Source organism: Neopelma chrysocephalum, unplaced genomic scaffold (genome assembly GCF_003984885.1).
Source record: "Neopelma chrysocephalum unplaced genomic scaffold, ASM398488v2 Primary Assembly neopelma1_72, whole genome shotgun sequence".
In the NCBI taxonomy this organism is placed as follows: domain Eukaryota; kingdom Metazoa; phylum Chordata; class Aves; order Passeriformes; family Pipridae; genus Neopelma; species Neopelma chrysocephalum.
In genome coordinates, this window is record NW_020897732.1 from 11,126,372 (window position 1) to 11,151,738 (window position 25,367).

Here is a 25,367-nt window from a genome sequence, read left to right on the forward strand (position 1 = left end):
TATTTTTTTTCTTACTCTTCTATAATAACAGCAATCAGCCAAACCTCAGTGTGTCATTAACATGCTTTTAAAAATGCTCTAAAATGGCTTTGTCAATTACCTCGAGATTTAATATCCTGGCCACAACACAGATATCACTCATTCTAACAACAAATCCTTCCAGGAGTGCACACATGACACCGCCCTTCCCTGTGGTTCCTTTGAGTCCTCAGTGTACTCCAGAGGCTAATGAATTCAAGCTCCAGACTGGGAGCAGAAGCAAGCTCCACAAATGCTATGAACAGTCAGACATGGCCTTAACCAGCTGTCTTTCCTTAGCACACCTTCCTGATGCCTCGATGGGTTCCCAACTTAAGCATCCTCACTTGTCATTAATTTCATTACTAACAAATGAGGGAACCACAAAATGATGCATCTGCTTCCTCTCAACTCTCCTCCCCTGATCCTGTGGTACAACCTGTCCCAGAAGGTCCCATGCATGAGGATTTTGTTTTACTGTCAAATGCACTTGGCTTTGATCATTGAAGGGTGAGAGAAAACCAATCCACTCTCTCAGACACGTCAGCTTGAAAATGATGGACTCTCTGTCCTAACAGGTGGGAATACATGACTTTGAACATCCCCTGAGGCCTTAGGATCATCTTTCTAATTATCTTCATGTCTTTAAACAACAGGAGTGGATGACTGGCTGTAATCCTGTGCAATGTGTAGCAGAGGAGACAACATTTTCTAGTCCTGAGCTAAAAAAACCAGTATAAGTAGGAATATTTATTCCCCAGTTTTAGGCATTTAAAACCAAACCTTACCCAGTGGTATTAAATACTTAACTAAAACAGCAAGAGGCTGAAGAAGAAAGAACTGAGGCATAAAGGGAAAGTGGGTTTCCCTTAATGTCACAAACACTGACAGTTTTGATGTATTTATCAAAACAAGTACAAGGACACTCTGCGTGTGGGTGGCATTTTCTTCTTCTTATAATCGAGAGCTGCAAGTTCTCCCCTGGCTGTTTCAGGCTGTGAATCTCTCATGGGCATAGTGCCTCCATCAGAGGTTTTCTCCAACCATGGCTTTTTGCTGCAATTTATTGACTTTCTAAGGAAGGAAATAAGGGTGGTTTTGCTCATATACCTCGCTAGAACCCAACACTTAAATCCATACAGGCTACCAATATATAAATACTCCATGGATATTGGATTGGTATTTAGCTTCCCACCACTTGAACAATTCCAAAGCAGTAGTCTCTAAACCATGCTTCAAAAATAGCTATAATCTAATCCACCCTTATTCATTGCTTATGACCTTAGCACCTTTCCTGAACCACGGTTCAGGTCATCAGTGAGAACAAGCTATATTTCATGACATGCAAAATTATATTACTGTGCTGAACACTTTTTTTCTCAATATTTTTGCCTATTGGTTAGCAGAGGCTGAAGTTCTCCAGCATACACAGATTGTCAAATCCTGGGATTCCCGGGAAACATCCCAATAGCCTTGGAGTCCTGCCTGAGCCTGGATAAGTGGAATGTATTACAATCAACAAAGGACTTAATTAATGGATGCTGACATTGTACCTTCCATGGAAAAAACAAAAGGGAAAGCATGGCCGTCTGCCCAAGGAGAGCTACGGTCTGACTTAGCCTGGCAGTACAGATCAGACACACAAGACCTGCAGAGGGAAGTCTGACACTGAGCTTTCCCTTTGTCTTATGTAAATACAGGTACAGAGAGTGGCAGCAGAAAGCAAAGCGTCTCTCCCACGGACCCCGAGGCTTTTCTTGCCTTCTTGTCCAAAAGTAAATTCAGATTTTATCTCTCTTCATCTTCCTGCTGTCTCCCTACACACACATGCCCTTTTTCTCATTAAGTTCTCCCTAAGTTAAACACTATCTTTTTGCAGTGTTCCACACTTATTTCTACCAACTCAAAACTCAGCTCCCTCCAGAAGCAGATCATCTCATCTCCCCCCCTCGCTTGGCCAAGGTCACCCATCTCCTTTGTTCAAATGCTCTCACATATTTGGTTCAAATGCTCTCAAATATTTGGCTCAAAAGCTCATCCATCCCACCACTCCGAGGTATTTTTTTTTCTTTTCCTACAACTCCTAACATCCCATAATCTTTGCATGGTTTATAATCTCGGCTGACCACACAAGATCCCATCTCTCTCCATCCCGTCTTTTCCATCAAGATCATGAGAACCTGTCAAATACAATCACATGCTCTGACAGTGTGCTTAGACCCTGAGGACTGGATGCAGGAGGAACCACTAGCATCTATAGGTGGCAGGGATAGGAATAAAGTCCTTTATGCAAAATAAGTTAGTGTACCACAGGATCTCTTTGTTGTCTATACAGTAAGAAAAGCAAACACTCATAGTCTACAAACATATCAAATACAAATGTAGATCACAACTCAAACCTCAGTACTTTCCCACCTCCAAAGCATGTTATTTTGGGGACTAGCATTTGTTGATTTGTTTATCTTCCTTTGTCAAAAGTCTGGAATTCACCATCAATCTAAATCCCTCCAGCTTTTCTGTTTCCATTTCTGTTCTGTTTCTTTTAAAATACTCTCCACTCAGCAGAAGTGTTACTTAGCTTTTGCTATTTTTTTTTACCAAGAAGTTTAAATGTATTGAAAGGGAACTGTAATAAGGCCCCTAAAGATTTCAGACCTGAATAAGTGACACACACAAACTTCTCTTCCCTGCCATTCAGAAAATTGTATTACCGTGCGCAATATTGTCATTATCCTCTCTCCTATTACACCTGACACAAGGAAGTTGAAATATCTACTTCATGCTGGTGAGAAGGGGACAGAACAAAAGGAAAAGGTAGCGAAAATAATAAAAAAACCCCAGCAACAAAACCAAACAGAAGTGAAGATATTTTTAAAGTACTTACCCAGCATCACTGCTATTGCCACACAGTAGCACATCTTCTGTACCATTTTTTATGAAATAGTTCACTGCAACAGAAATAGAGAAATGGCTTCTGAATAAACACATTCTGGGAATGATAGCATTCAAAAATATCATCCACCAACCAGCATATTCAGTTGGGACAGTAATTGAGAGATGAATGGCATTCTTTTGCTTTGTTTTGCTAATTTTAACTTCTATTAATTGTACAAACAAATACATTTTTCAAATCTCTTTAAGCACTTGTTGTTTGTATTCCAGATCTGAACAGCTGAATAAGGTGGCAATGTGCTGTGGGCAATGTTTGTAGGAAACCTTATCTAGCCACGTCCCTGGCTGTTCTAACCAAGAACATTGTTACTGAGTTCCATAAATGTAATGAAACCAAGCCATATGTTTGCCTGTAACTTTTAGTCTCTGCACTGATGATACATATATTAATTGAAGGTTGTGATAGAAATTCCTGACTCATAGGTTAAAAATGTAATCAGCTATAAGTCAGAATGTAATAATACTAACAAAGCAGCCCACTCCTCCAGTCTGGTGGATTTTGCTCTGCATAGAAAACACAGAGTATAAAGAAAAAGAAACAAAAATGCACCCTGCTAAAGATCAAACAAACAAGGAAGTATTCATAAAGACAAATATTTATCAATGTAGTCATCTGTAACGGCAATGAGGAGAGACAGACACTTCTCAAGGGAGACTCGGAGGAGCAAGCTAAATTTAAGTGCTGTGGATCATTCCCTGGTTGACTATCAATAAGGCTTAAGGAAATTAACATCTCCAGGCTAATGAGAGACTTTGCATACACACTCCCTCTTCTATCCCCAGCCAACCAAGTCTAATACTCAGAGACACAGAACAGGAGGCCAACTTCTTCTCTAAAGGATGAGCAAAATCAGCATTCCAGTGAGAGCGTGAAGAAAAGGAGATGTTCTAAGGAGCATCTTTAAAACCTGAATCATGGCATGGAAAAACAGATAAAAGCATTGATCTAAAAACATAATAAATGCAAAAGAGAGGCCCGCAGGTGACTGGTGAAGGTAGATAATCTGGTGTGCTTTGCTGCAGCAGAGAGGACATGATCCCCTCTTGACACAGCACACGATGGTGGCAGCCTTACAAAGTAAGACTTTGCGAGCAGAGGGGTCTCTGAAGATGATGCTCAGAACAGGTTCTCCGTTCTAGTCTAACCCTCTGTTGTGAAATGTTTTAAAAATGAAGAGTGACAGCTTATCCAGGCAGGGTATGCAAAGAATGCTCAATGGCTCAACCAGCGAACAGATGTGCTGTGGCTTTCTCAGTAAGCTGCGAGCAGTGGAAAAGCCCTGCTCTGCTGCATGCCAAGAGGGAATTACTGTCCATGAGCTTGTGGTTACAAGGGCACGTGATGGTGTTCACAAGTTATCAGAGCATATATCCTGCTCAGACTGTATGTTTTTCAACCTTGTGCTACACGTGGGTGTTCTACAGAAGCATCTTGCCTGACACCAACAGCCAGGAATTCAGTATGGTTAAGGATTGGTGATCAATCACCACAGAAGGGGGAAGGATGCCACGTTCCGCATCACCTTCCGCCCTCCAGTTCTGCTGGTCAAAGACTTGTGCTTTTCTTGGGACTGGTGGTATCTTATTTGGGATACACACAGTCAGTGACACAAACACACCAGACCACTTTCTCTTTGAACTAGACGATCTTTAATGTCCCTTCCAAAACAAACCATTCTATGATACTATGGTTCAAGGTTTGATCGAAGTTCTGGAGCACAGTGATGGTTGAAGATTGAACCAACACCTCCTGCACAGCCAGATCAGAAGATGAGAATAGAGTTTGAGCACAGGATTAAGGAGGACAAACAAAAAATTTGAATTCTCAAGAACAGACAAAACTCTATTGTCTGCTGTTGACTTTAAACATCTACATTTCTAAAACAAGCAATAAGGCAGGTGCCAAAGAGCCCCACAAAATGCACACTGAGGAACTGGTGCACAGGTGCTGCTGGGAGGGGGTAACTTCATCAATGGGTCTGCAGTTGTGCAAGGGAGTGTCACAGCCCACCATGCCAAACCTCAGGCTGAGGAAGAGCTGAGCTCCTGATTCCCTACTGATAAATAAAGAGGGTATTACAGTATTATACCCAAGGAGACAAATTGCTGTATTAACAAAAATGTGCACAACAATCAGTTTGCCCCTCAGAGCATGTTGGTTTGGATTTCAATCAAGCCTGCTGGGCAATCAGAGGTCTGCAAGAAGCAAACAGTCATCACTCTTGCTTTTAGGAACAAACCACCTCGATATCATATTAACCCATGGCCTCAGCTTTCCATCAGTTAATTCTAACATGGGCAAAGAACAAGAAGCTTCTTTTTCATATAGAAGAGGATTTTCTCTCTGAAACACAGACTGCTCAAACTGATAGACACCACCAGAAAACACAACGACTTTTTCATTGTCTTGGAAGAGTGCAACTAGTTTTTGTTTTGTTTTGTCAGTTTTTTCACTTAAAAATTTCAGCATGTGAGTGGGAAACAAAATAGGAAAACAAATATGGAAAATAAAAGCAAACCCCTCCATTTTAAGTGGGCTTTTGATTTATTTATTTTATCAAGCCAAAACAATGACATTTATATACATGTGTGTGCTTACATAAACTTTATGCAACGTGCCATTCTTTCCAAAGGAAATGCCTTTTTTTTTTTCCCCAGCAGCTTTACTAAAATGCAGATATCACAGTTACAGGGTATACATTGCCTTTTAGGAACTTTTCTACAGGAACTTCCAGAGTAAGTCACATTAAAAAAAATTAAAAATGGTCTGAATAACAAGGTCTCCTGCAAGCCCATGCTCTGCCTCCTACATCTCTCAAAGCACACAGCACTGGCCCTAGCTGTAAAGTCACTATATGCTAGTCATGAGGAAATATACAAATTCTCTTGGACTTCTGGCAGTCTCTTCCTTCCAAAGTCACTTCCTCATCATTTTGGCTGTTTAATTCTACACTTTGTCTGTTTTCTCAATATCTTTCAAGTTTCTGCATTGATCCCTTCCACATCAGGTGATTCTAACAGAGCAAACGTTCACGTCTCCACTTGTCAAATTAGCAACAACAAAAAAAAGGTAAACTTCCTGGAAAAAATAATTTATTCCAATTAAAAGTATGCTCCAGTTTATGGTTTCCACACCTATATCACACAACAGAGCAGAAAGCCATTGGGATTCACAGACTGCAGGGTAGAAACCTTCCTCATTTCTGTGCAAAGGAAAGGAAAATTTTCTAGTTAAGAAAAATAAAAAAGGTTTGAGTCAGCTTAGAAAACACAGTTTCTTGCCTCCAGCTTCTGTTCCTCCTTCGAAGGCCCAACTGAAACGTTGTTTTGACTCATCTAACAACAAATTAATTCCAATTTAAAAAAAAAAAACCCAACCCTATATATTATCACACTTGCATAAAGAGCAACATTCAAATATCATTAGTCACTGCCCGGAGAAGAGTCCTCTGGCTGACTTTCTAACAAAAACTTCAGAGAGGTGTCCGTTATCTCAGACTATTTATTGCAGCCGCACGGGTGCTCGCTGGTCGGAGACTTTCTCCCCGTGCTACGGCTGGCACAGAGCACGGACAAGCCGCCACCAAACACCCTGACTCCAAATTTAAAAACGCACTTCGGAGAGCCCCAGTTGTGATACGTGACACGGAAACAAAACAGGTAACTCCCCCTCCTCGCCCTCTCGCCCACCGGCGCAAACACACTGTACCTCCTGGTAATACATAGTAATTAAAACGAATCCTCGCTGCACTTGCTGTGTGCACACTGTGTCACACACGGCGAAGCCTCTAATAAACAAAATTGAGTTTGAAGATGAAAAACATGCCTCACAAAAGCGGTGGAACAGGCTGTTTTAAGGGTGTTATTAGGGAAGAATGCCTGGGAATAAATGGCGCTGCCAGTTTAGTTCATCCCTGCTGAAAGGCATTGCAAATAATTATAATAATCAGTTACCCTCCTCTTGCTCAGGCCATGACAGGGGATCTGGCTCTCCTTTGCTGTCCACTGGCATTTGCTGCTGCTGACCCTTCTGCTGGGTTTCACAGGCTCTTGGGTGCTCTCCTCTCCTTGCTTCCCATCCTTCCCTCCCTCTTCTCATGGGAACTCATTTCTGGCCCAGCTCTCTCCTGCCTCCTTATCCCACAACCATGTGGAAGGACATTTTCAAAACTTTAGTTCAAAAGGAACAGGAGGAATTACAGTGAAGATAAGTGGGTTGGGTGAGTAGAAGAGAAGGGGCAGAGATCAAGGGGACAACTTTATATACATCATTGGCTACTACATGACTTTATGGTAAACACAGCCTTGAATTCAGGGCAAGAACAATCTTGCAGGAGATATGGAGGGCTGGGAGGACATTGTAGAAAACCACTCAACCAGGAGCTGGGAGGAAAGTGGTCTCCTTCAGCTTGAGTGTCTCTGGTGAGCTCCTGTTAGTGCTTCTCCCCGTGCTTGAGACAAGCCAAAGAAGTAATTTCCCAGCCAGGCTCAGCAGTCACCATAGCACAGAAAACACCTCCAGTTTTGGCAGTACAGCTTTTTCCCTCTTTGGGAAAAAGCCACTAAAACTATCAATCAAGCCCTCTGCTAGATGGCTCCCGTGCACTAGGAAGATGCTCTGAAACTCTCAAAAATCCACAGTACCTGGTTTGTGCTGCCCGCATGGTCTGAGGAACAAAAAGCACATCAGGAGCATTTGGAGATGTGCACTAGAGGGGAGTGGAGAATTTAGATGCTGTCAAATTGGCTTGGGGACCTTGCCAAGTCCATGAGCATCCCCAGGAAGACGAGACAGGAGACAAGGACTAGCAATAAACACACATGCTGGCTTTTAAACATCTTCAGGTAACCTCCTTCCCTGCCTCTGTGTCTGGCCAGTCACGCAGACCCCTGCTCTTAGGACTGTAGGGTGCATAACACGTAGCTAAAAGCATATTTAGCACCACTTGTTTAGACATATGCTTCACATGAATAGGCAGCAAAGTGCTGAAACTGTGCTCTCTGGAAGTTTTGTAGAGGATTTGTGTTTTGCGGAATTTTTTTATATGTTTCACACAAAAGAAATAAAACCAAAAAATGCTACAAGGGTCGAATGCATTTGTGATTACAGACAGATGACAGAAAAATAGGAAAAAAAATACTCCTGCACTTACTGTGATAAAGAAAAAAAATAAATTGGATCAAAAACTGACTGAGAGACAGAAAACATATGTTAAGATGAAAAGTCAGTGTCTCTACAGGCTAACAGAGCCTTCACATCTTTGTTACATTTGTAAGTACAAGGGAAAGATGGTGACCAGAGAGGTCACATCTACTATACACAGATTTTCCAGGTAAATAAAGTCTTAGAGAAGGACTGAATGAGGAACACTAGAGGAGCCTATTCCACCTGGGGGGAAGGGGGAAATGGAGATAAGCAAAGTGGGATATTATGTTGTCAGAAAGTGAAGTAAAGCAGAGAAGGAGAAAATCTCACCTATACATAACCTTGTCAAGTCTTAAATTCCCTGTATAAGTTCAGGTAGGAGAGATGGATTTATTTTTAGGGATTCTTAGTCAACACTTTTATGCAATTTGAAGCTGTGATCAAAGAAAAGTGTAATATTGAGATACAGGAGGACCAGGATGAAGTATTAAACAGGAAACAACTGATAAACAGTGGCTTGTTTCAAGCAGTTCTCTTCATTATCTTAAGCAATGATCTGGACAAAGGGATTAAGTGCACCTTCAGTTTGCAGATGACACCAAGTTGGGTGGCACTGTGGATCTGCTGGAGGGCAGGAAGGCTCTGCAGAGGGATCTGGACAGGCTGGATCAGTGGGTTGAGGCCAATGGTATGAGGTTCAACAAGGCCAAGTGCTGGGTCCTGCCCTTGGGTCACAACAACCTCACGCAGTGCTAGAGGGCAAGAGTGCCTCAAAACTGCCCAGTGGAAAAGGAGGGGCTGGGGGTGCCAGCTGACAGCAGCTGACCATAAACCAGGTGTGCCCAAGTGGCCAAGAAGGCCAAAGGCATCCTGGCCTGTATCCAAAATAGTGTGTCCAGCAGGACCAGAGCAATGACTGTCCCCCTGTACACGGCACTGATGAGGCACCTCAAATCCTGTGTTCAGTTTTGGGCCCTCCACTACAAAAAAGATACTGAGGTGCTGGGTGTGTCCAGAGAAGGGCAATGAAGCTGGGTAAGGGTCTGGAGCACAAGTCCTATGAGGAGCAGCTGAGGGAGATGGGGGAGCTCAGCTTGGAGAAAATGAGGCTCAGGGGGACTTTATCACTCACTACAATGAGGTTGTAGCCAGGTGAGGGTCGGGCTCTTTTCCCAGGTAACAAGTGTCAGTACCAGAAAAAATGGCCTCAAGCTGTGCCACAGGAGGTTTAGATTGAATATTAGAAAATATTTCTTCATGGAAAGGGTTGTCAGGCAGTGGAACAGGCTGCCCAGGGAGGTGATGAAGTCACCATCCCTGAAGTGTTTTAAAAGATGTGTAGATATGGCACTTAGGGACATGGTTTAGTGGTGGCCTTGGCAGTGCTCGCTTAATGGTTGGACTTGATGGTCTTAAAGGTCTTTTCCAACCTAAATGACTCTATGATCCGGAACACAGACCACGACATTGCTTTCAATAGTGTAACTGCTGGACTGGAAAGTATTGAGAAGGTAATGAAAATGACTGGGAAAAGTTTAAGAAGAGTAAAAATTGAAAAAATGGACATCTTTCATTCTAGAAAAGAGGTGACTACCCAGTAAAAAATAGTATGTATTCTGGAAAAGGAGAACAGGAGCTTTGTGTGCTTCCAGTGACAGAATGTGATAACAATGTTTTTTGCCTTGAGAAAACAGAGAGGGAAAAAAAAGAGAGGAATTTTCTAAACTAAAGATAAAGGAAATATTTTTCACTACACTTCCCATTTGAACTGCTGAAATTGCTGCCACAGGCTGCCTCTGTGGCCAAAACATTCAAAGGGGGAGATTTGTTGCTTATGTAGATAAGGTTATCTTGGAGTTATAACAGTTAACGTTAACAAAAAAATAGAAAAATATCTATACTTGGAGCTCTACTAATTTTTTCTGGAGCATATGAGGCTGTTCAGTGCCACAGAGAGATGATGCTGTAGGTACACCAAGGCGAGATTGAGCCTGGGAATTCCCACATTTTATCTCCACCTCACTTAGGGCAATTCAGCACCGATGAAAAGTATCAGGGGAAAATATTTCTTTACTTATTCCTTAAAACCAGTGCAATAAGAGAAAGCAGAGATGCAAGCTGTTCTCTGCTCGTGGTCTCACAGGGCACCCGGATTGAGTGTTCAGAGTTAAAAGCTGAAGCTGCCCCTTGCCTTTGCAAGGCACATTATTGCTGAACCTGGAGCAAGGAGCAGTCCATGGACTAGTTCCAATGGGCACAGACAAAGTCCTTTCAAATGCACATCATTGTGCAAGTCAAGGGCTATATTAATATGGTAGTTTGTGAAGAATGTGAAGGTACAGGTTCAGTCTGAATCTTCTGTGACAGATCTTTCCTCTAGTAGACCTCTCCTTTCTGTGAGCAGTGCTGAGAGCAAAAGAAGTGTACCCAAGGCATAAATACTCCTGTTGTACCAACTGTTCCAATACAAGAACTAAATCTTTCACCACAAGGCCAAACAATATCTTACTGAATGGTCAGAAAGAGACTGTATTGGATTCAACATTACCAATTCCCATGTTTTTCTGATCCTTGCACATCTGCCGGGGCTTTCTTTTTCTATTTAGCTTAAAACATTAAAGTGCACAGGTACAATACCCGTGTTAATAACACATCAGAGCATTAAGTTTTGAGCATTTATGAACCTATTTATCAAAAGATCCACAGCACCCGAACAAAGCCACAATATTTACAGTTAACAGAGGAGGAACGTTAATAGATTCCACGCTGGCAAGCACAGCCTGAAAACCCAGAGAGGTTCTTTGTTTTAATCACTGGTTCATGTACAATCATACATAATAAAACACCTATTCCAGTCCCAACTTGATTTATTGCTTCTCTCCTTCCTCCCACCTCCATAATTACTCATCAAACACTCTCTGTCTTCCATTACCACCTCAGACAACACCTCAAACACTTCAGCTCTCCCCAAACTTGCTGTGTTTATTATCTGACTTGAATGTCATTGTTTTCTATACAGTTCTCATACAGATTCAGAGTATCTGTTCCATTTCAGTGGTTCTGAAAGCAAAAATGAAGCAATTCATCAGGCAGAGATAACAATCAGGCAGGTTGTTTAAAGAAGATACATATGTACACACACCCTCATGTACATGCAGAACTACATTTCTATATATTCACAGATATATGCCTCAACATCCATGCTTGTTCACTTCAACAGTGTGTTGCACCCAGGACATCAGAGAGAAGGATGTGGAAAGGCTCTAGGATTATTTCACATTGTTCTGGAACTGCTCCTGATTTATCAACTCCCAGCAGCCAGACTGGCTCTGGTTGCATTCACACCATGCACAAGATGAGTTGCTTCCCACAGGCCTTTGATCCCTTCTCAAGTCCCCAAGAAGACCAGGATATGGATGGGTATCACCAAAACTTCACATATTATATACATCTTTCTAAACATAGAGCCTGAAGAAACCATAAGGCTTTCAGGCCTAACTGGAGAAGACAAAAAAGATATTGCATTTATCTTGATCTGCACTTTTTCTTTTTAATTAAAGTTGTTTTGTTTTGCCTTTTTTTCCCCCCAGACCTTTGTTAACTACACAATTTGACTCCAGAAGAAAAGAAAAATCACTGCCATGAAATGAATACCAGAAACTAGTTTGGAAGAAAAAAAATAACCCTGAAATGCCTCTTTTAACCTATAAAATTGGTATCTGATTCCTCTCGGTAAAAGGTTAATAAAGCTTAAACATTTATTTTACTAGTTAATTATTTTTAATGTCAATTGCTTGGATAGGACTATCTAAAGGAAATTACAAAGTTACTCTTCTTTACCTTAAAAGAGTCTGATTTTGAGAGGAAACATATGTAAAACACTCTGAAAACAAGACTCAGAGTGCCTTAAGTAGGATATTTAGTCAGAAGAAAAAGAAAATACTGGAGTTTGAAACTATCATTCCATAAGTGATTTTATAATTTAATTATATTTTTAAGGTTCTTTTCTAAAGTATTTTTTCTTATGCATTCAGCCCTTACATTAAGCCCTGGTAAGCAAAAGTACTCAGATTTCTACTTATTGACTAGTCAATAATCCATTTTCATAATGGAATACATAAATGACATTAAAGATTCTAAAATCATCAGCTACACAAATCAACTACACTCAGTTCATTGGTACATCTCTAAGCCAGTGACATGTCTGACATCACATAGCTTTCAATCCATTCTAACTCACACATTCATAAAGCTTCACTTCAGCAAATACATCTTTAATTTAAACACCACAACTTAAGACAGGGTTACACGACTGTTATTTGGAGAAGCTTTCCTAGAAATCTTTACAAGGATTGAAATTAAGCTTGCAGTTTTTCAGTCAGCTGGTATTTCTAAACTATGAGCTCTCTGAAAGATAATCAACAGCCCCATAGCTTTGACATTGATATATTGATCACATAATAATGGTGTGGATGTAAACCATCATTATTTTCAACCTTTTTCTTTTCTTTTATTTAATTTCTACATACAATCACTGCTGCATCTAAACTTCAGATTCCCAGGCTTGTTATTATTAATGTCTAAAAATACTCCTCCTTGGACTTATTGATTGCGATTTCTTACCAAATCTAGAATTTCAGGTAGAAAAAGAATTACTTACCAGTAGGCAGTGTTTTCCCAGATGAACAAGCTATGCCTCCATTCTAACTTCACCATTGGCACTTGACATAAGATTTTTTTAGCCTGATTCTATCTGATGCTCAGCTGTTTCTCATCCCACAATACACTCATACAGACAAAGAGTAGTCCTATGGAAGAGGCTCTGAGACCTGATGAGCTACTTCTGCCTTAATCTTTCTTTTTTTCCCCTCTGTAGGTTTGCAGTGGTAAGCATTACTCATTGGAGGGAAAGCCAGAATGGAATAATTTTTCTGATAAGCCTTCTTAGAGGTTGTGTAAATATTGAAGACCTAGAGGCATTTAAATTGGTGGAAAGAATATAAAAATTCTCCTGTTTGTCATGAGAGGGAGGTGCCCATTAAAAGGCAGATTTTAGATCTGCATCTCCACTGTGAGTTGAGGAAAGACTAAAAAGGTGTCTCATCTTACCACGACTGCTGTGCCTGGTAATTAAGCTGAGAAACCAGAGGCCCCTGCAGTAACTTGGTTGAAGTTTCTTTTACAGAATTAAGCTTTTTAAGAAAATGCCAAGAAACTTCCCTTAATGACAGTCTGATCAGGAATACTTGCTGCCACTTGGTGATTAGTGAAGGTGAACAGAAGAGATCTCTCAGTGTGAATTTTCCCACTGAATCCCCATGCTTAAAGATGCTGTCCCTTGCTTCCTAAGTTACGTGGCATTTCCTCCAGCTGCAGAAGCCATGGAAATGGCAAGAACCAGCAAATTGTTGGGTGGATAGGAAGAAATTCCTTATGGGATTTAGAGTATGATTATCTTATGGCAGATGCACAAAAAGAGGAGAGAACTTGACAATTTTCAACAACACTAGCAGTCTTTTGATGAAGGACTGACAAGATTTAGGGAAAAAAGGTTTTTCTTCTGCCACTGCAATTCCTGCACCACCACCCCCAGTGCTGGTACACTGCCTTGGCTGGTGGTGGAGGTGGGAATAGGGGTAGCAGAGGGGCCGGGCAGCACCTGCACCATCAACCAGGATGGTTGTGGCAACAACACTGGTAGAGTAGGAAACTACCTGTGGGTCTTAAATATGTAATTAAGGGAAGGAGTTCCTGAAATGTGGTTATTTTCTCAAGGATCAGCCAAAAATCAAGAGTTACCTCATAATTGTGGTTAAGCTAGTGATGATGCAAACAAAGTTTATGAGCTGATCTTTTTTCCCCACCTATAAAACCAAAACAAGGGGATCAAGAAGACAGATGAGAAAAAATTTGCTTCCTGGAGGCTGAAAGCAACTAAGGAAGGAGCACAGAATTTTGATACAAAGTCAGTTTTGAATGAAAAAGCAGATCTATAGCTATGCCAGGCCTTCTACACAACCAAAATGTCTCCTCTACCAAGTGCCCGTGGCACACAGTTATCTCAAACTGAAAAGGGCTTTGAAAGACTCAGAACTGAGTTCTTATCTTTCTTTGCACCTCATGACTAAGTGTATCAGTTATTTCCTTTACAGCACTAAGCAATTCTTCACTGCATTACCCTTTTAAGGGGTTTCACTCATTTTTGGTTTTTCATGCATGCAAAAAAAGGTTCAAAGGCACAGGAGGAGGCCAGTGCCATTTCAGAGGCTCCCCGTTGTCCTTTAAAACATTAAAAACTCTTTCAAATAATCTAAAGCAAATTATTGCTGTCCAAGAAGAGCAGAACTGGCTTATCATCCTGTTTTAATTCTCTGTTTTGGTGTCCTGATAAACAAAATGAACAATTTTTCCAGTTTTACTTTTTGGTGGTTTTCATTCCTTTATTTCTTTACTTTCCCCTTTTTAAAAGGTATTATTACAAATCTCTGATAGTACTTCAGGTTTCTGTTTTCTAGGGTGCTCCAAACTAAGTGACTCAGCCACACTGGTTCTGAAATCTCCAAAAAGCTTTTGTAATTGTCTGTGCTCCCCTTGAGTGAACTCTACTATCTCAACATGTTGGCCAATTTTCTTCTCTAGTTCTTCTTCAGAATAAACACTGACACTATTCTGTTTCTTAATATATTCCACTTTTTATCTAATTTGGTCTGCCTGCACTTTAATCTAACTGTATGTATTGCTTAATTCCCTGCAGTACTTGAAATTCGGACTGTTATTAAATTTTGGTCAGTACTGGTCTTTTAAACAGTCACTTCATTTCACCATAATACTTACGCAAAATGAAATACAAAGCACTATCCCATCTAGTCACAAAATGAGCCAGTCCTTCCATTTCTGAATTGCTTTAGTGCAACAGTCAACATTAAATGAAAATCCTACTTAACATGTTCTCCCTAGCCTAATAGCTAAGCCTCCTTCTTCAGCTTTTCGAGGAAGGGTTCATTATTCTTTTTCAGAGATCACTATATTTGTCCTATAAATCTACTTTTTTTCTATGTCTTCAGTGGCCTACTGCAGTGCCTCAACACTTGAACTGCTTAAATCATTTTTGTCCATACAAAGTAAGAGATGACTGTTTGCCACAATGCACCATGTCTTTATTTTCAAATACTATGAAAACGTTCATTGATATTAATATTACTTCCTAGTAATACCACATGGACAGAATTTAATTCACTTTAATCCATCATCTCACCAAGTTGATTATCTTTGTAATGGTTAAATCTCCTTTAGTGATAACAAGTATATTTTCATGGCCATATTAACCATTGCTGGATTTCCTATATGGATTTCTGGGAATGTTTGCCCTCCTCCCCATATCAGGACCACACAAATAAACTTGCTCATGGTATGCTGGAGCAGCTGTACAATTCCACCCATTTAAAGTAGCACTGCAGCTGGCCCTGACATTAACTGTATTTTAATAGAACCTATCCAGTGGTACATTTACCCTACTTCCACTTCCAGAGAACCAGACTATCTTCACAGCTCCATTTCATCCTTTCACCTTTATTGCACAGCTTTATGCTTCCAGCCATCACTATTTTATCTCCCAATGCCTCTGTGAGAGAGGGAGAGCAGCACCTCACACAGCTGTCACTTATCTGTGGGCAGAGGAGCCGTGAAGTGCCTTAATCCACCACAGGTGCACACATATCTTTACTAGTTCCTCACTCATCTCCAAGCTGGAAGCACAGGGAAGTATGTGGACAGGATAACATGTCAGCAGGCTCCTCACCATTCAGCATAGGTCCAAGAGCTCTTTCCCCTTTCAGCTGATAAGGGGCTCTGATACAGAGACATCGAGAGGACACATAACCTGATGGTCAGGGTCAGTTCCAAAGACAACACTCATTCAGCCAGAGCTTTGTGACTTGCCCTTCCTTAATGCTGCTAATGTCAACCACATCATGTCTTAAAGACACCAGTGCTGAGCTTTCTATTCCTTGAATGAAACCTTCCTAACACCACTGCTTCCAGGGCTGCTCAGACTGCAGGCAGAGGGACGCAGCAGAAAGGCCAGAAGTCACCAGTGGGCAATGGTGGGACTGCCCTTGGCCTAATCCCTGGTTCAACAGAACCCTGGGCCATGCCAGGCAGCTTCCAGTAGTCAGGTGTGGGGTTTTAATAGTGCAGATGGTTGGAGATCCAGGACTATCTGGTCCACACAGTCAGAGCAGAGGTACCCCGTGGCACAATGTCACTGCCTCCCAACATAAATTCCAGTAAAGGAGTTGACTATGTGGTTCGTTTCTCTCCTCAAAATAAATAAAATACCAAAGGTCACTGGTCCTAAATTCCCACTAATGCACATCAGTCTGGCTGCTTCCTGCCCCCAAGAGCATAATTAAATTTTTTTAGATGTGAGGCCATGTCCATTGCAAATGATGGAGATCCTCCAGTGACTCAGAGGGTTTTGGAGCAGCAACAGTTGAGCTACTTGTTTACATCCTGAAGTTCACTTACATCAAATATTTTTGGATTTTTTTTTATGTTAATAAATAAGCTCAGTGAACCTATTTCATTGTAATGGAAAAGTACAGCAGACTGTAAAGTGTTAAAAAATTTCTCTGGACTAGAAAACAAATCTTTTGATAATAAACATCAGAGCATGAGATGCTGCAGGATGGCCTAACCCAGATAATTATTTAGGGCTCTAACAACATAAGATTTTCTCTTGGTATTTTTCAGATTAATAAAGACTGAATTTCTCTGCTTTACGTTTTGATTTTTTAAGACCCTTAATTCAAATTTTGAAATTTTTCTACAGAATGCAAGAACTATGAATTGTCTTCAAGAAACAGTGTGCAAACCAGACCCACACACACAGAGCTGAAATTTTCAAGTGATTGCTCAATTCCAGGAAATGGAGTTTTAAGAAATATATAACAAGACAACCTAAAACTGTGACAATCCTCAGCAATGCAACAAGGACCTCATTCTGTATTATAGGAAAGCAGCAGTAACACTTTCAGCATGAACTGTGTAGGCACCATAGAGATCAGAAAAAGTTACCTAGATCTTTCAAAACCACATCGACACCATGAAGAGCCAGTGGTCACATAATGCTGCATTTGCTGATTCGCATACAGATCTTGGTCAATATATTTAAAAAAATCCTCCCCCCCGCAAAAAAAAGCCCAAACAACCAAAAGTCAGATTACAGGACAAAGAAGAGCTTACCTGGATCACTAAGAAATTCCTCCGAGGTGTTCCACATCCTACCATCCAAATACAACGAGCCATTGGTGAAGTTAAACATGGTGTAATCCCTGACACACTTGTGTCTCAAGTTGCCCATGAAGAGCTGGAGGCCTATGAGGGCAAAGACACTCAAGCAGAAAACGGTCAGGATCATCACATCAGCAAGTTTCTTAACAGACTGGATAAGTGCCCCTACAATGGTCTTCAGCCCTAGGGAGATAAAAGCCGAGAGTTTACAGACTGAGAGACTGAATCGTGTCTGCAGACACCTACTTTTCACGATGAAAATCTCCATGGAAGGGGAAGTTGGAAGTGTTTCTACCACATGTTTGCAACTGTGCGGCAGAAACGAGAGACAAGTGATGATCACGAACGTTTAGTTTGGCCTGCTTTTGTCTGGACAAAAGTCCTGGCATTGCAAAAGCACCAATGTAAAAATGGAGGGAAAGAACTGGACGGAGGGACAGTGAGGTACAAAAATATTCATGGATAAAGAAAATGCGGAATGTGTTTTATAGTTTCACGGATCAACAGTAAAGGCTGAAAAGCCTAAATCCCATTGAATTTTGAGAAGGAGAATTATTTTTAAATCACTCAGGTGATTCAGATAACTTTATCCCTCACATAAACAGATGAAGAGGTATGGAAATGCTGTTTATTTCCTGATTATTTTGCATATTTTAGTGCCAAATCCAACATGTTGGATTATATATATATGAATAATTCCTCTGCCTTCAATTCATTTGCTTAAGACAACAAAAATTTGGGATTAAAAAAAAGCCAAATAATATGGGCAATCAAATAAACCCAGTGGAAATTATTTGAGTAAAACTACCTGAGGCTTCAACAATACCTGGGCAAAAGTTAATCGTTTTATAATATGCTGCCAACATAGATAAATCATCTTATTACATAACACCAAAGGCTTGGGTCACACAAATTAGCTTCTCCAGTATTATTTCACCCTGTAACACTAGATTCAGTTTATTATTCTATAAATATTCAGATATGAATAATTATACTGTTTTCTCAAATGATATTCCTTGCTTTTGAACTGCTCCTAAAAATGAGCACTATTTGAGCTGATTGAATATTACATGATTATGATCAAAAAATATTCCTTTGAAAAAAAGACCCTTATTCTAAACTGGTGGCCTATAGTTGGACATTAATATCAGCTGATCAATGGTAGCAATTTTGTTGTTTCTTTCCTATTTATATGTAATTAATACTGGAAAGTAGTAATAAGCGCTTCTGATAATCGGTGTCACCAGCATGGCAGCAGTAAGAGAAACTGAGTTAAATGGAAAAAAGAAAATGCAAAGAGGAAACAGGAGGAATTCTCCTGGGCAATATTCAGAAGCACATTGATTTGCTCACTGAATATGATCATACACATTAAATCTCAGTTCCTTGGAATTCCACCCCAAGAGTTTGGCAGCCTCAAAGGCTGAGCTAGTGCTGTGTAATTGAAAATAATATGAAAATGTATTTCAGGACTCATAGGAAGGCAAAATGGGTTTTTGGTCTTGCTTAAAATTCTGTGGTTAAAGTAAGGGGAACTCATGGTTTCTCAAATGAGGATGAGCTACTGGAATGGAAAACAGGTGCAGCAGTCCTAAAATATCCCACTCCTGCACAGGACATTGTCATTAGGTTAAACTGTGAATGATATCAACATCTATAAAATGGCCATTTAACCAAAAGGGACTGACCCATCAGATGTGGGTAACTTTCTCCATTAAATTCTTTGCTTGCCTCCTTAAAGCTAGTTTGTGGCACGATAAAGAGGCAAGAGTAGACAGCTCCCTACTCTGCTCAAAAACAGAATATAAATTATTGCAGGGCAAACATTAGGCAAAAGCTGGATTTTTACGCTACCTGTCTTCCTCACCAGAAAGAGATTTTACAAATAAGATCGGTTCTATTCAGGTAGGTACAAAAAGGCTGACTCTGAACTTTTGAGTCCATCTGTAGATTTGACTACCTGTTTTCATGCCTAACTAAAAAGGAAAGCTCTTCTGATAATGCAGTCTGGAGTAAACTTTATGCCTAAGGTGCAAGTAGCTTTAGATGTAGCCCAGTTTTGAAAGGACTTCTGGAGTGTCACCCCTACCCAGCATTACAAGACCTTTAAGACAGACAGGTCTTAAGCAAGAAGTTAGGTGAGAAAAAGAAATAAGATTTGTAAATGCACTAGAATATTTTCAAATCTAATATTCGGAAATGTTTTCAATGATTCTTATCATTGGTTGTCCTTTCAATGAACAGATGTTTCTTCACTGAAGCTGGTGAAACTTGGGAAATCCAAATGCAGGCTGAGTCTTAAGAAATGAAAAAAACACCAATCCACAAATTCTTTTACTGAAGTACCCTCTGTGAAATCCCTGCAGCACATTTAATTGCTTGTTAAGCTTGGAGTTTGTATTTGTATCATTTAAGTGCTCTAATTAATCTTACTCACACAGGCAAGGACGATGGGAGTCCTAATGTGAACTGGGATAATATTAGGAAACAAAACCTACAGAATTCTAATCACCAATAAAGACCATCTTTTTGAAAATCATCTTTTCAAAATCAGGCCCCAGTATTGGTAATTTCAAGGTCATTTCTTGAAACATGTTTTTCCCAGTTTAATTACTGGAGTTTTAAATAGAATAGTAATCCTATATTATTAGTTTTACGAGTTCATTCCTTGCAGGTATCAAGTAATTTCTTCATGAGAGGGTTTTCTGCTTTACTGCCTTTTTTTTGTTTTTTTGTTTGTTTTCATAGCTTACAGGCTTCCGAACAGTTTAAGAAGATGGTGCTTCAGTAATACAATTTCTGTAATTAAAGACCATTTAAAAATAACTTGTACTCTGCCTCCTGGACCTTTATTAAAACTTTCCAGGAAAACCATTTGGAGAGTGTTATACTTACATTTTAACTGTTTTTCTCCCCTCTTTAAAAACAAAATTGCCCAGAAAATTAAGTTGCATCCATCAAGGTGGTTGACGCAACTAAGTGCCACAGCTAAATAAAATATTTAAATCACTATTCATTTAAATTTTCTGTGCCTCCGAAATGGAAGGGCTGAGGGGAAATAAGGACACCCAGAACTTCTCCCAGGTGCTCTACATCTCTCTGAATCAATCCCATGTTTTGTAAAAGCAAGCTAGATGTATTCAAATTTAGAGCACAGTTAAATCTTCTGGATAAATAATCCTTCTTTGAAATAGTGCCAATGAGAGCACTGAAATATAGCTTAATAGAAGATACTATTTATGGGGCATTAGAGGCATTTATTTAATTCTTGCAAGTCAAACATCAAACCAGGCAGCATGCAGGAAAAAACCTGAGGATCTGATCCAAGGCTGAATGACATCTACACCCGTTAATGACAATGGGTCTATAGATTACTCCTTGGGGAGTAAATTGATAACAGGCTTTTTCTGAATCACTGACTTCTTTCCACACCTCTGGGCCAAATCCTGCTTGCATGACATGAAAAACACCATGAGATCCAAAATCAGTGGAATGAGGGCTGTATAGGCAGCCTGACATCTGCAGAAAGCAAGAAGAATTTGGCCCAAACATTCCTGTGAAGGCAGGTAGAAATTATCACATTCAGAGGTTAATCAAATAATTGGTTTTCAAATGCAAATCAGAAACGATAGAAAATGCAAGCAACACCAAACAATGAGAAATGGCAAGATCCCAAAGCACCATCCATTCCTTCTACGAGATGTGAGAAAGTATTAGCATAATTCAGTATGACATCCATACCAGATGTTGGCAATCACCTACAGAACATCAGACACTTTCATGCACAGTCCGGAAAGCAGGGAGAAAAAGCAAAAAAAAAAACCAAAAAAAGGAGAGTGTGACTTGCAGCATGATTGTCCTCACCTATCCCACTCCTTCCCCTGAGGATACTCACGTGTCTTGTAAATGTCTGTGTGAGTCATGTGCATGTAGGGAGAGAAGAGCTCACCCTTGATGAGCGTATTTTGTAATTAGCCACTGAGACACGGGGCAGCACAGAGTTTAATAACATGCTGGCAAACTCGAATGGTTGTCAGCATTCCCGTAGACTGCCTCTGCATGGAAATGTGACTGACAGGCCAGTCTCCAAGGAAAACACAAATATGTCGTATATTTCTCACTTCTGGGATAGTTACTTCTTGAGTTAAGTTGATTTGCCCACCAAAAGGATGTCATTTATCTCTCTGCAGCAGGACTTCAGTGAGCCTGAAGCAGTGAACGAGGGTCAACCTCCTCCACACAGTCTTAATTCTTGTTCTCCGAGCTCTGTTCTGGCTATCATTAAAGTACTGGATAACATTCACAGCACTATTTATAGCCTTTAGTCTCACACTAACTTAAATGGGAGCTGGATCAGGCCCCAAAGTGCCTTGGCCCAATTTTCTATGAGGTCACCTTTCGCCGGTATCCTGTCATTTTATGTGAGATGTCTGTGATGTACACGCCTGTTCCAGAAAGAGCAGTGGAGCTTCTCTAGATACAGGCAGTTCATGAAATCTTGGTGATGGTGATGATGATGATGGTGATGGCCTGCATTTTGTGGTCTTTTGATGGAGAAGCATAGAAGGGTGTACCTCAGGGTTTATACTATCTCAATTAGTAGTTATCAAAAACACTGATGATTTCCATGAAGATAAATATGATTCAAGACCCTCTGTTGTCATGGGAAGAGTTCCTATGGAACACACTGGGACTCAGATATGCTGGTAATGGGATGGTAATGGGAGATAAATGAGTGAGTTCAGTGAGTTGTTCTGCTGCTGACCATGGTTCCTATCTAGATTGAAAATCAAATTAATCCAGTTGCCATGGCAATGTGCAAGATGCTAATTAATAAATAAAATCACTGAGAGTTAAAGGTTTTATGCTCCCACAGAGAAAATGATGTGTATTTCTAAGCACCTGAACCTGTACAAAGCTTTTTTTTCCTCTTGATGCCATGGGAAACTGGAAAACAGGAAGAAACAGGTGTGTTTAGTGCAGAAAAATGAAAATCAAGGGCTTCCATGAAGGTCTCCTGTCATGTTGAGGGCTGCCACTGAAGGTAAGGCACTGACCTGATGTCTTACACAGCTCTGGGGTAAAAAAAAAAAAGAGAGCTGATAATACACCAACAGAGAGGAAGGCTGGACGGGAGTCTGGATTCAGAGACAGGACCTGCAGGTCCATGGCCATGGGAAGCAGGAGATACTGGCATTATGGCAATCAAACCACAGCTCCCCAGTGAGAGGGAATCACACAGCTTGGTGGTAGATGCAAATATTTGCATTGTTGGATCTGGATCTGAACCATCCTCCCGGGACAAGCAATGAGTTTCTGGAACAGACTTCTCAGGAAGATCCTGAGACCTCCACCTTTGAGGGAGTGCTAGAAGAAGTCAGGAAATAAATATCATGCCATGTTAGAGCTGTACTAAACACAGCCTTAGGCCAGGGGAAAGGACTCTGAGTTTAGGAGATATTTTTGAGTCCTATGAGTCCGTGTCCCCTAAACATCCCCGTGCCTGCTTGAGCACTTAGAGCAAGGCATTAAAGGTAGGTGAGATTTTTAAAAGCACTAATTGTTAGCTTTACTGACTCCCTCTGGAGTCAATAGAGAAACTCATTGATTCCAAGTGAAGCAGAAAGCCTTTGAAAACCAGCCTCTAAGTGCTTTGCTGGACAGAAGCCTTACACCACGGAGGACTTGGCCTGTTACTTTCGGTAAGCACTTTCACTCAGCATGTTGAGTCCAAGTATGTTTGTGCAAATATAAGTACCTGATGGAAAAGTGTGATCAATTTTATTGAGGAAAAGCTTAGATATTTGCAAAGGAGAATACAACTCAGTGTTTTTCACCTGGGAAGTGGCAAAAATAACAACCACCTTCTCCCCTCTATTGCTGTTAACCCCAAAAATCTCATGAAAGATATTAATGTTCATGATCTTCTCATTTTTAAGCCTATTGTGGGAAAATATTTCACCTTAGCATAAGACTGTGTTATCATTAAAAATTCAGACTGATCTCCAAATAAACCACGGCATCATGTCCAATATTTCTTTTAAAATATATGTGTCTAACTGAAAAATGAACTGACTCTGAAATTATCTGCTAACATTAAAAAAAAACCACCTCAGCTGTGTTTCACTGGCAGCTCAGTGTTCCATGGCAATTTGTAGCTCTCTACATTTGTAATTTAAACATACTCAGTGCACAGGTAATCTTGATGATAAAATCAAAGGCCAGATATTCTATTAGCATATCTTCATGTAGTTATGTCACCAAATAATTTAGTGACTTGTACATAAAAATTCAGTTATCAAAAAACTAATCAAATATTCAGTCAGAATGAAAAAAAGAGACTGAGTTATTATGTATTACTTTAATAAATAATACTCTTTTTCTTTTTTCTTCTATTAACCAACAAATGGAACAACTCAGTGTTTAATATCACTGAAGGGGTTTGGTGTATTTTCAAATAATGTTTTTCTGAATCTCAGTACTCAGATATTTTCCCCACTAAGTCAAATTTTATCATTTGATGTAAAACAAGCTTCAGCTCCCCTTCTGATACAGGACAGCAGAAAATTGCTATATATATAACTCAGAAAAATTGACAGGCTCTGCTCTGAAGAGGCTCAAGCTTAAGACAAGATGCAAGGTGAAAGGTGTCCCCTGGAGATGGCTGTCCCTCCAAGTTAGTCTTCAAAATGCTAGCAAAGGACACTAGGAAACAAATCCCGGCTTTCTCTCTGAACTGCCACTACTATCCCACATGATCTGTAAAACTGTGCTCAGCTTTGTTTCCCAATCAAAATAAAAATAATTTCTCGATGGAAATCCCATTAGAGAAAAATTTAAAAGAAACCCTCTCTGTTAATAGATTATTCTTTAAAACTTAAAGACAAAAATTAAGACAGGTACTGATTTCAAGGACCTAAAGAATGATCATATTAGAGTATTCTTTAAAACCTATATTTGGACATACACTTTCAGCAAAAAGTACCTTGCTCTCCAAGTAATTTCCCTGGAATTCATTGCTCTGGTGTTGGAATGAGTGAGCAAATTCGAGATCTATATATGGTTTTACTTAACACTTCCATTCCAGAATTTCCATTTCTAGCTTATACTCCATATGAGTGCTGATGATTAGTTTTAATACATGTCCATATAAGTTTACACCTCAGAATTTGTTCGGATTTATATTACAGTGTGGAGGTGCAAACCAGAGTGGGTGGAAAAGCCTTTCTAACCTTGAAGAGCTGTGTGTGAGAATCTGAGCAGTTCTTTCCACGTTTTGAATATTTTTGACATGTAATTGCCAACATCTGTTCAGGATTATCAAAGAGAGGATCTACCATGCATGGTTTTTGCTATCTTCTCTACCTTGTCATGCAGGTTGGAGATGTTAAACACTGAGGCTGAATGAGACCTGTCCATAGATAATGCTTGGCAAGAAAGTGTTGTCATATGGTTAGTCCTCAGTGGACTCATCTCTGCATAAATTACTTAATAGTAAATGTTATTAATTTTTTTTAAATAGTAACATTAAATAAAGAGCTTCTTTCACTACCAGATGTGTAGTAAAACACTGATTTTTTTTTCAGAGGGGGGAAGAGTGGAGAAATCATATCTTAGAAAATGCGAGTCGATGAAATGCTGGACCTACCAAAATCAATAATGAAAAGTTCTCTGATCTCTTCAAGACCCAAAATTTCAACAGTGCTTCTATCACATGCAATTGGATAAATACCATGACAAACTAGGCTATCTGTGCCTGCAGTCTTGAAACCTCAGCTCATAGTACAGATTTAGATTCCTCTATCAACGTGCTCTTAAACATGAATATGCATTTTGAGGTCATTAACCTTCCATTTTTAAAAATCAATATCCAAAGGCTTTAAAAGAGTTTCATTGGCATTTTCATATGGTTCAGGAATGGGTACTTTATGCATGTGACTCACGAGCCACTATTCTTACA

At 40.0% G+C, this 25,367-nt stretch overlaps 1 protein-coding gene and 1 long non-coding RNA gene across 11 annotated transcripts in view; one reads left to right on the top strand and one right to left on the bottom strand.

Annotated features, from left to right (window-relative positions):
* SCN5A (sodium voltage-gated channel alpha subunit 5) overlaps window positions 1-25,367 on the bottom strand; it is a 215,789-nt gene that overhangs the window by 133,133 nt on the left and 57,289 nt on the right. For 7 of the 10 annotated variants that reach the window (XM_027686815.1, XM_027686814.1, XM_027686813.1 and 4 more), the window contains 2 exons: window positions 17,360-17,590; window positions 2,903-2,966 (listed from right to left, as the gene is read on the bottom strand). In XM_027686815.1, coding sequence (XP_027542616.1) covers window positions 2,903-2,966; window positions 17,360-17,590 — 295 coding nt within the window. Of the gene's footprint in view, window positions 1-2,902; window positions 2,967-17,359; window positions 17,591-21,569; window positions 21,799-25,367 lie in introns of those variants that run through there. The other 3 variants (XM_027686818.1, XM_027686819.1, XM_027686817.1) reach the window with 3 other exon arrangements.
* On the top strand, window positions 21,870-25,189 carry LOC113969292. The gene is made up of 3 exons (XR_003534813.1): window positions 21,870-21,929; window positions 22,366-22,451; window positions 24,994-25,189. It is a non-coding gene; the product is annotated as an uncharacterized LOC113969292 (long non-coding RNA).